Below are 11,225 nucleotides of genomic sequence, written 5' to 3' on the forward strand. Positions count from 1 at the left end.
TTGCTGCCTTGTGTCATTTTTCTCCATTTATTTTGGTAAACAACTGCGAGTTCACCGTGCTTCCTGCACATAATAAAAGCAGCCGATCCTTTTGGCCGGCTTGCTTCCTCCGTAACATGCACGTTATCACAGCGTGACCCGTTATTACCCATAATTACAGGAATAAACGTTCACAGCTTAATAGATATCGGTGGGTTATTAATTGTCTGAGAGCTCCCCAAACACTCACTTCTACAGCTTCCTAGAACATCCCACAGTCAAGCAGGTGCGAAGGATACGAGGTACGATACTCAATCACCAAGTCTTTCAACTAGCAGCGAACTTCTAGCCAACTTGCTTGGTGCGGCACAATTTTTCCAGGGTATAACAAACTTGTTTTCCTATACCCCCAAAAATTGGATTTCTAAAGTAGCTAATCGGAAACAAGTGCGTTCCGATGTATCTTCTTGTACCCTCCTAGCGGAATCAATTCCACTGAAGGGGCAGTTCCTATGGGCACGTCGTCACGTGAACCCTGTCCTACCTGGACTGTCCTACACTGGACTACACTGCGCTTGAGTCGTGTCGTCACACACCCGTTCGCCTCAGTTATTTTTCACACTGGGCGCTGGTTACACCTTGGTCTTATGCATATATTTGAAATATTTCTGTACAGAAAATCTTCCCAGGCTGGTAGCTTTTCACTAGATACTTATGCAGGTATAAATCCCTTATAATACGCTATAGGAATCTATTAAAATAATGCTTGAGTTGCTTGCTTATGAGAAAATGAACAAAAGAAAAAAAAACTTATTTTCTCTTTATTAAATCACCGCCCCATCCACAGTATATTACTATACTGTTTTAAATAAGGCTAGTGGTTCAATACTGTTCACCTTTGAGTTCCTATGTGTGCTGCATGTGCAGTACCAATGAACAGCCACGTGTGTACGTGCGTTGCTCACAGGCCGCCGATGAATCGGCAACCCACGTGTTCTATAGTGTATTTGCAAGGTTGCGCTCGGGTTTCGCTATACGCAGTAATTGCGCCTAAATGTGGAATAAATCCCTTAACTCCGTCCGAAAGTTACGTATCAAGATGCGAAATAAATCCCGCACTTAATCCGTAAATCACGTACAAAGATGCGAAACTTTCCCGATATGGGCACGTGCGCGCGCACCTTGCGTAATACACAATAGACGCTTTACGTTACTGCAAAAGGCCCAGGGCTTGTCGCCACGTGGCGGAGTCTCTGGTTTTGCAGTAACTAACAATAAAAGTTATAGTTTTGCACAGAGGGGATCCTCTATGTACTATAATAAACACAGACTCCACGTGTGCGAACCTTATCGCACGTGGTACATATACTGTAATAAACAAGCAGCCCAAGACACTATACCCCGTTAAACTACTTGTGGCAGGCAGAAGTACAGTTTACTAAACACTTAGGTATGATATGCTTTAAAACACGTGGCTTTCACTTATTGTACTCCGGGTTCAGCGCTAGCACTTCCCGAACCCCGCACCGCCGCGGACTCGGCCTATCCAGCAATGGAAACAAATAAATACTTCCACCCTTTTGCTGGTATAGGTCGGGTCGCACGCCTGGTACTGAGTTCTGGAATGTGGAGCGGACGGACGAGCCCCCAATTGTTAATGGCGATTAAATATGACCAGAGTGACAATAAGTGAAAAGTGCTGGTTACGTAATAAGTCCGCAACCAACGTACCCTTTATACCTAACTACGTGCGAACAAAGCGTAGCGCAGCGTAGCGTACCTTTTATTGTATTATGTACACCAAGAACCAATACCTTAATCAGAGATTCCTTCGCAGTACTTTGTCTCTAATCTGCGAATATACCTTATCGGACAGTGTCCGTAATATACCTTGTCGCTATTATGCGAATAAACAGACACGACCACTGTATAGAAATAAGGAGATAAGAACTCCGTAAAAAGGTTGTATTTAAGTCCCTAATGGACAAAAGGGGGTTACAGAAATAAGAATAAACAGGTATAACAAGTGATACAATATACTAACAATGAATACTAAACAGGCTCAGCTAGGGGGAAAGAAAACAGATACAAGACACAATCAGCCAATCAATACAATAAGAATAAATACCGTTAATGCAACCGTTACCGTTCTCATCAAATATGTGAAGCGCAGTCCGGTCAGAGCTCACTATCGTTCAGGGATGAACTATAGTCCGGTGGTAAGTCAGGGAAAGGTAGATGTGCCGAAGAGACTTTGGCTGCTCTGGGTCGCCTATCTTATAGGGTCAGAAAGGGGAGGTCAAAGGCCGTTCTCATTGGTCAGAGGTCGAATGTCAGGTCAGCTGTGATTGGGGGGTAAGATGATACACCTGGTTTGGCTAGGTCCAGGGGAGTGAACTTTAAGAGTCCTTTGTTTAGTGGTTTCGGCGTCAGCAGTGATAAGAACCGGTTTCATCTAGATTCCTTTGTTTAGTGGTTTCGGCGTCAGCAGTGATAAGAACCGGTTTCATCTAGATTCCTTTGTTACATACTTTCAACAGAAACTGTCCCTGGAATATGGATTATGTCCATAACTATCGAGCCGTGTATATTGCGAAATATTCGCAATGACCGGAATACTTTGCACAATGAACGGAACGGAACGGTACTAAACATGATACAGACAGATGTATGCAGGGCTAACTAAGCTATGTGTGGCGTTCTAAACCTTTAACTACATTTTACTTAGTGTCAGTATGTATTTATGAATTTATGTGTGATAGTATGGCTACTCTTCTGGTCCACTTTGTCACACATACTCGGGTATGGAAACTTTATTTGCGCAACTCTGCGAACCAAAATGGCGGCCATACTATCCTAAAATGGCGTGTGTGTAACTCGACTTCCATAAGTGCTTCCCAACATTTTTTCTCTCCCGTACCCCTTGATTCGGCTTTTCAATTATGAGTACCCCTCCTCTCATAAATCCACCCCTCCCATACCTCCACACAAAGAAGTTTGCGTGGAGGAGTAGTGTGCGGTTGGGAATCGGGTCCCTCTGTGTCTGGCCTCTGGCTGTGCACTGTCTTCGGGAATCCCGCTAATACCTGTAGGATTAATGCAGCTGCCATCTCAGCACAGGGCAGAAGATCACTAATGTCTGAATGCAGCACAGGTAGCTCCCAGTGGATTGCAGGTCAGGCAAAAGTACTAGTAGATGCTGATGACACTGCAGATGGAAACGGAGTAACGCAGGATGTTTGTCTCCATGGTAATGGAAGAATTCTTCTGCCATCGGGAGACTTCTTCTTCCACCACCATTACCAATGTTATATTAAAGTACTCCCAACCAGTCCGCAGCATACCACAGGTTGGGAACAGCTGGGTTAGAGGACTAGAGCCTCAGGTTCACCTGCTCCGCCCATGTATACCTTTTGCCTGCTTGTATGCTTTTATTTGGTGATCCTGTTTTATGCTCATTGAAGTGGAGATCATCTGAGTTCAGCCTGACAGTTGTTCCCAAAGAAACCTTTATGTGCACATGAGTTTGGAAGTTTACGTTAGTGTTTGTTCCTGCCATTTATCTGCTCTCACACATTAGTCCTGCCATTGTAAAGATACCTTTATGTGAATATGCGCAACAATTCTAATGTATTTGTTCTTATATCCACTTATTTGAATTGGTGTTGTCAAGTGTACTTAGTCACTAACTTTAAAGATAACTTAATGTGACCGTGAGAACAAAATCATAGCCTCCAACTGTACCGATTTACCAGTTAAAAACCCCTGTACGATTGTACTGGTTTTTAGTGCTTGACAGGCTGAAAGTACACAAACTTAAGTAAACACTGGAAAACACTGTTAGTGACTCCTCCTGACCTCTGGGATATTCTCTGCTGGATGCCGCCACTGCTGGAGGGGGCGCGGTGACAGACCAACGTGTTCTCCCGGAAACTCTGAGGTAACGATCACAAAGACAAGGCTGCAGCTCTGGTGGAACTGAAGCCATTCACACACCTCCATTGGTGCTGATTGGCCAGGATGCTGGTGACGTAGAGGGAAGAGCATGTGATAACAGCTGTGGTATGGGTACCTGACTGCCGGGAGGCAGCATCTTTGGGTCATAACGATCGGAGAAAAGATAGGAAAGGGGGTATGGTCAGACCCCTTTTACCCGTTGCCATGCCCCCTCCCCAAATTTGTATCAATTTTTAAGTATGAGATGTTGGAGGGTATGTGAAATTATATGTAAGTTATCCCCACCCATATATATTACCAGTGGAAGAAAGAATTTACATATATCTGGAGTTTAAGTGAAGATTGAATATTACATAAGTGTGCTGCCTAGTGCTGGTCTCTGGTTGTTTGCTGTTGCAATTGATTGTTGGAGGATTTCTGGATGGACTCCAGAACAGAGAGCCGCTGCTGATTAACGCAAAGTTCAAGCTTGTTTTAAATTTACATTGATTGACTTTTAAAACACAGTCTGACATTGCAGCTAGGAACTGATTGGCTGGTACTTTGTCCCAAAGTACCAGTTAATCAGCTGTGTTTGAAAAATCTTCAATTCACCCCTTAATCACGCACGCATGTTAGAAGCCATACTCATACAGAGAATCTGCAGCTAGCATGGAACAGACACAAGTATCGATGGTGATCTATAAGTATTACAGTGCCTATAGAGGCACAAAGTGGGCATCTCAGCCCTTACGCAGTCAGATGCACGTCTGTACACCGGGGGAAGGGCTGATACTGGCATTAGTATAAAGTCGCTGGCGCAGCAGATGGCGTAACAATGGAACTGCAGGCCAAGTGGCTGCTTGGTGGAGCCGGCGCTGTGGGGGCACATGGTCTCTGCGGATTCCAATGGCTCTGGACATCCGTATGGAATCTAGGGATGGCCATCGACCATCGATGATTTCTATGGCCGATGTCGAATAGTTTTGCCATCGATGGGGGAGAACCAGATGGTTTTCCACCATCAATGTAAAGCTTAAAAGAATAGTTTAATTTTTGCTTTTTCCCTAAAGTGACGGGACACGGAGCATGGATCCGCCCCCCGACAACCCCGCCCCCACATTTTGATTGGCCCACAGGCCACTCAATAACAGAAAATAGATGAATATCGATATACAAAAACATCAATGGTCATCCATTGAATAGTTATACACTATCGATGGCCTGTTGCACTTTTGCCATCGGCAACCATCGATGGCAAAGGCAACGATGGCCATCCCTAATGGAATCTGCTGAAAATTACCCTCCAAAAATGCCTGCCACCTTGGTGGAGACAGATGCCAGAGGTCCTAGTGGACAGATGGATAGATGCTAGAGGTAGGGATGGCCATCGACCATCGATGATTTTAAATCATCGACGGTTTGTGGCCGATGTCGAATACTTTTGCCATCGATGTGGGAGTACCAGATTGTTTCCCTACATTGATGGCAAAGGAGAAGCGATGTTTCCTTTTTTATTTTTTTTCAAGGTGCCGGGACACGGGGTATAGCTCCGCCCCTGAAGTCACCTGGAATACCCGCCCCCGTGTTCTGATTGGCTCACAGGCCATTCAGTGAAATATAATGGATGACCATCGATAGCTAAAACTATCGATGGTTATCCATCAAATAGTTTGCCACTATCGATGGCTGGGTGCAGAATTGCCATCGATGGTAATCATCGTTGGCGTCTGCACTGATGGCCATCCCTAGCTAGAGGTCCTACTGGCTAGCGTATATATTTACCTGGAAGTGACAGATTCCAGGTAGCTATATATATATATATATATAGGCCCATTTATGAATTCAATGGAAGCTGCTTCATTCTACATATACAATGGGCAATGGATGTCTAATAGTGTATACACACAGTGAGACTTTTCCTTTGATTTTGACTACATAGTTCAAATCGATTCGACATTCACAATTTTTTTGCAACATTCAATCCCAATGCACGACCCCTTGTAGTGTAATCGAATAGAAAAGTAGACTTGCCAGGCAAGACTACATAGTATAAATCTAACGCCAAAATATGCAAATGGAAAGGCAGTAGTGAAATCGAGACCCAGGTCTCACTGTGTGTGCACACTATTAGGGCCTATCACTGTTTCTGTGTTTTTCATGATCTTATGGTGTGTACACACGGTGAGACCGGGTTTTGATTCGATTTGGCCTATTCGATTTCCCTACTGCTTTTCAATTTTCACTTTTTGACATTAGATTTATACTATGTAGTCTAGCCTGGCAAGTCTACTTTTCTATTTACACTACACGGGAGTGCGCATTGGGATCAAATCTGCATCGAATGTTGCAAAAAGCATTTGATTTTCATTCAATATTGAATTGAATTGATATGAACTATATATGAATTGATATGAACTATATAGTCAAAATGAGTGCTGATTTAGGCACATCGGGTGAAATGTAAATGTAGAGAGATTTTAATCATTTACACGGCAACATCAGTTTGATTTTACAGCGTAAATGATTGCCACTTTGAAAAAAAAACTGGAGATTTCTTACCAATTCTCTCACTTTCTGATTCTCTCGTCCTATTACATTTCACCCCTCATTTCTAGTTTGCTACTGTACATAAGTATCTGTATTAGCAGTACTCTGTATACATAAGTACCTGTATTAGCAGTACTCTGTATACATAAGTATCTGTATTAGCAGTACTCTGTATATAATGATTACCAGGAAGTATAAATGTTATGCCAGCATGCTGTCACCTCCTCTCTGTAATGATTTTGATCCTGTTCTGTTCTCTCGTGTGTGTGTGTCTTTATGTATTGTACTCTGTGCTCATCTTTATCCCCTCCTGACACTCATCCTTGCTTATGCTGGGAACTGACGGGTTGTCCTAATATAGCCAGGTCTGCTGGAGCCTTCCGCCACCTTAGTGCGGTTGAGGAAAACCGCACCTACCCTGGGAATAGCTATTGAAGGAGGAGCCAGAACACGCCAGCCATTACCACGTATTGTCACCATACAGGTACCTGCTATAGAGTATAACATCTCATTCCGCCAAATGTCAAAATGTAGCCAATGCCATGTGTATAAAAGAAACAGTAATGTCCAGCATAAAAATAATGAGAAGACTTTGGCCCCCATTTACAATTGATCGCATTTACAATGCGATCTGGGCGGAATATTACTGCCCAGGGATTTCGCCCCAATGTATTATCTGCCGGGCGCAGGGACAGGGCTCCGAAAGGAGCCTGTCCCTGCGATGCCTGGTGCCGGAAGCCGGGGAGTCTGCGCATGCGCTGACCCCCCCGCGACCCCGCTGACCGCACTGCCGCTCGGGCAGCAGGGAGGTAGTTGGGAGCAGGGTAGTTGGGAGCAGGGCAGGAGGGAGAGCTGGAGGTCTGGCTTAGCGTGCAGGAGGGAGGGCTCGCTGCGCTGTGTGCAGTTCAGTCCCGGACCCCGGTGCATGTTAACTGACATTTTCCTCCACCCGCACCGCGTACAGCCGCTCAGCATCTGAGGGTGAGCCAAGTGCTCAGCGCTGCCCGGCTGAGCGGCTGTACACGGTGCGGGTGGAGGAAGATGTCAGTCACACTGCGCCGGGACTGAACTGCGAGGCCTCCCTCCTGCCCGCTAAGCCAGCTCCAGCTCTCCCGCCCGATGTTGATACGTCGGGCAGCTTCGCATCCCCCATAGAAACCTATGGGGGATGCGGCCGGCGGCGCTGCTGGGGGGGATCACAGCAGGGATCGGAGATTCCTGCTGTGGTCCCCTGTGATACATTTCAATGATACTTAATATTTGCGGTTAACCCCCGAAAACGGGTGTATTCAGGGATTTAGCCCCAAATATTAGTTGATAAATGGGCCCCATAAACCTCACAGTAGGAATTATAGATCTTTACCCAGAATTCCTTGGTTTTCGGAGTATTGCTCCTTTGTGCTGTCGTTCTGCGCAATAACCTAGTTATGAGAATGGGATTATCCATAATATGACAACTGTAATTGCACTTATGACCTGTTAGCAAGGTAAACCATGCTGCACTGCAGATGGGGCAGATGTAACGTGCAGAGAGAGAGTTAGATTTGGATGAGGTGTGTTCCAACTGATATCTAAATTGCAGTGTAAAAATAAAGCATCCAGTATTGACCCTGCACAGAAACAAAAGAACTCCAACAAATCTAACTCTCTCTGCACATGTTACATCTGCCCCACCTGCAGTGCAGCATGGTTTTGTCCATCGGCAAAAATTGCAGCCTTGCTAACAGGTCTAGGGGCCTATTCACACCCGTTTGTTTAGGTCTGAATTTGAACCCATGTCCAATAGGTGCATGCACAACCCCGGGAATGAAAGGCTTAGGTGAGTTTCACACTCGCTGAGCTATTCACTCCAGGAGGGGCGGAATAGGGGCAAGCAGGGAGCGGTAGCAGGTTTTCCCCATAAAAACGCTGCACTCGCCTCCCTTTTGGCAATCTATGGCCGGAATAAAGGTCAGATGTTAAGCGGGGCGGCTTTTGCCTGTTCACTAGATTGCGGACATATGCAGCCCAAAAAACAGGTCTGAATCAGGCCCCTAGAGTTCTTAAAGGGGGAAATTGACTAAGCTGGGAGTTCTATTTCACATAAGATGTTGCTACGGGCAACGAATTAGATACTATCTATTATCTTCTAGAAGGTGCTAAATAAATCTAAAGAAGATTCTGATTGGTTACCTATAGCAACATCCCATGTGAAGTAGAACTTCCATCTTAGCAAATGACCCCCAGAACATCTAAAGGCCCCATCCACTAGTGCAAGGTAATGCTTGTGATACCTCGCACGTGGTACCCGCCAACCCTCCCGGCAGGATCACATACAGGCCCTTATTCTGGTTGACCCACAAAGCTGCGATATTCCCAGCTTTGCGGGTAATCTAAGCACCGCTGGGCGTTCTGCCTCATGCTCCCCACCCGCACTGCTGTGTGCGAGCGGCTGGCACATAATCAATTTGCAGTACCCGCTAGCACAAAGCGGCTGCACATGCGCATAAATGTTTATGCGCATGCGCAGTCGCTAAACATCACTCCCCTATGCGAATGCAGGGAGTGATCAAGCCAGAATGAGGGCCACAATATGCTGTTCTTTTGAGAGCCACATCAGTATGCTGTTCTTTTGCATACGATGTATCGTATGTGATCCCATTCATGGCTACAGGCTGCAATAAATATTTCTGGCAGTCATGACGATCTGGGACTCCGATCTGAGGTGCACGGGATTGCGCCTCGGATCGGAGTCAGAGGCCAATTAGTTTACCGCACACGATGCTTCGGGTGAGATGCATCGCCCCATTACTGCCACACTTTACCGTTACCAATCATAGTCCATGTGGATGCTGTGCGGGTTATTTGGTACTGGTCGCATTTTCTCCGCCATTGTAACTTATACTTTTTCTCTTGCCTATGTTCCAGCGAGGCGGCTCTGCTCACAACTGCAGCAAGCTACGTGTAGGCCAGGTCATCCTAGAGGTGAATGGCATCTCGTTACAAGATAAAGAACACCGGGACGCTGCCAGGCTCATTGCTGAAGCTTTTAAGACCAAAGAAAAGGATTACATGGACTTTCTGGTCACAGAGTTTAACGTGTCACTATAGTGGCTACTAAGGGTACCCACATCAGCGTGTAACCCAGCCAGGGGTCACTGCCACGAGAGCCACATCCTCATGCTAGTGTATACTGCGTAGCTGCCATCTGTGTGCTGTTGCTGCATACGTGGTCCTGCTGTCCGATGTGTGGCTTATATACGCTCAGTAAACAATATATGTGATGTCAGCTTATAGCCGGGGTGGCGGCAAGGAGAGGAAATCAAGAGATTGGACTATCTACCAAATATCAATAAGATACAGAACTCGAGAGCTTGACCGCTTGGGCAAATGGACATCAATCCACTGAGGCAAGAGTGGATGGTACTTGCAGGAGAAAGATACAGTATAGTCATGTAGTTGAGTCAATAAAATGAAACAAACAACCATACAGTATATACCATATAAAAGGCAAATAAACAGAATCCTGTACACGCGAGTCACTGCTAAAGTGACAGATACAGGTGGAAAGCTTCCTGTAGCTTGTAGATGAAGACAGAGCTGATATCGTCTCCACAGTGACTTATTGCGCTTTTATAACGGAGCGTGACCCCCAACTCCATCCTGCTGCAGTGTGTGTAGTGACGTGCAGCCACGCCGTGACCATTTATGTAATAGCTATGTAATTACAGAGCCTGTCACTTTTATTTTTCAATAAACCTCATATAAGAACAAAGTCTTGAGTGTATGATGAAGATAGTATAAAATGGAATGCAATATGTCATGAATTACAATTGCACAGTGGTGGGGTCTGACACGGAACACCACAATGGACTGGTGTCTTGCAATAAATTCCAGTTAGGCCCAAGCAAAGAGGCAAGGGTTCCCCAATCAGACACAGACAAATGTTTGTTGCTTTGGATGGTTTATAATAAAGGTTGAATATAGAACATAAATACAAACAAAAAGGGTAAGATTTAATTAATGCGATTTTTAGTAAGGTTCCGAAATCGCACATTATCGCCTTTTTCAAAATCAAATTTTTGGGGAAGATTTCAACTATTTAATGAGATGTGAATTTGTGGTAAAAAATGTGATATGGTGCGATTTTTAGTCATGAAACTGTGCAAATTTTAGTCATGAAAATGTGCGAATTTGAGGACATGTGGGATTTGGAATACATGGTAATTTGCGTTTTTGTGTAAAAAAAAAAAAAATGGCGTGGAGTCTCCCCTCCTGAGAATGACCAGCCCCAGGCTCACAGAGCCGTACCTGGTCCCAAAAATACGGGGGACAAAAAGCGTAGTGGTCCCCTGTATTTCTGAAACCAGCCCTGGACTTTTGGACCGGTCCTGGTTACAAAAATACAGGTGACAAAAAAAACTGGGGGTCCCCTGTATTTTGGAACCAATACCGGGCTCCACCAGCCTGCGGTGTCATGCCACAGCCGGGGGACACTTTTTACATAAGGTCCTCTGGCCGTACCATGCACACCGTGGCTGGTCAGCCCTGGACTGAGTACCTGGGGGAGTGGGGACCCCCCAATAAAGGAGTCTTCCCCAGGCTTCAACAGTCCAGAGCTGAAGCCTGGGGCTGTCCCCGGCGTCCCTGGCTGGTGGCCGGTGGACGCTGGGGTGATACAGTAAAATAAAAAATAAAAAACATTGCTTTTTACAGGTGAACTACAAGTCCCAGCAGGCCTCCCCGCCTGTGCCTCCTTGGACTTGTACAGTAGTTCACCT

At 45.5% G+C, this 11,225-nt stretch overlaps 1 protein-coding gene across 5 annotated transcripts in view; it reads left to right on the top strand.

Annotated features, from left to right (window-relative positions):
• WHRN (whirlin) overlaps nt 1–10,233 on the top strand; it is a 122,518-nt gene extending 112,285 nt beyond the window's left edge. For all 5 annotated transcript variants that reach the window (XM_083158897.1, XM_083158899.1, XM_083158900.1 and 2 more), the window contains 2 exons: nt 6,827–6,949; nt 9,373–10,233. In XM_083158897.1, coding sequence (XP_083015023.1) covers nt 6,827–6,949; nt 9,373–9,555 — 306 coding nt within the window. In that variant the 3' untranslated portion in view covers nt 9,556–10,233. The remainder of the gene's footprint in view (nt 1–6,826; nt 6,950–9,372) is intronic.
• Nucleotides 10,234–11,225: the final 992 nt, after the last annotated feature.

Source organism: Crinia signifera, chromosome 9 (genome assembly GCF_055691185.1).
Source record: "Crinia signifera chromosome 9, ASM5569118v1, whole genome shotgun sequence".
NCBI lineage: Eukaryota > Metazoa > Chordata > Amphibia > Anura > Myobatrachidae > Crinia > Crinia signifera.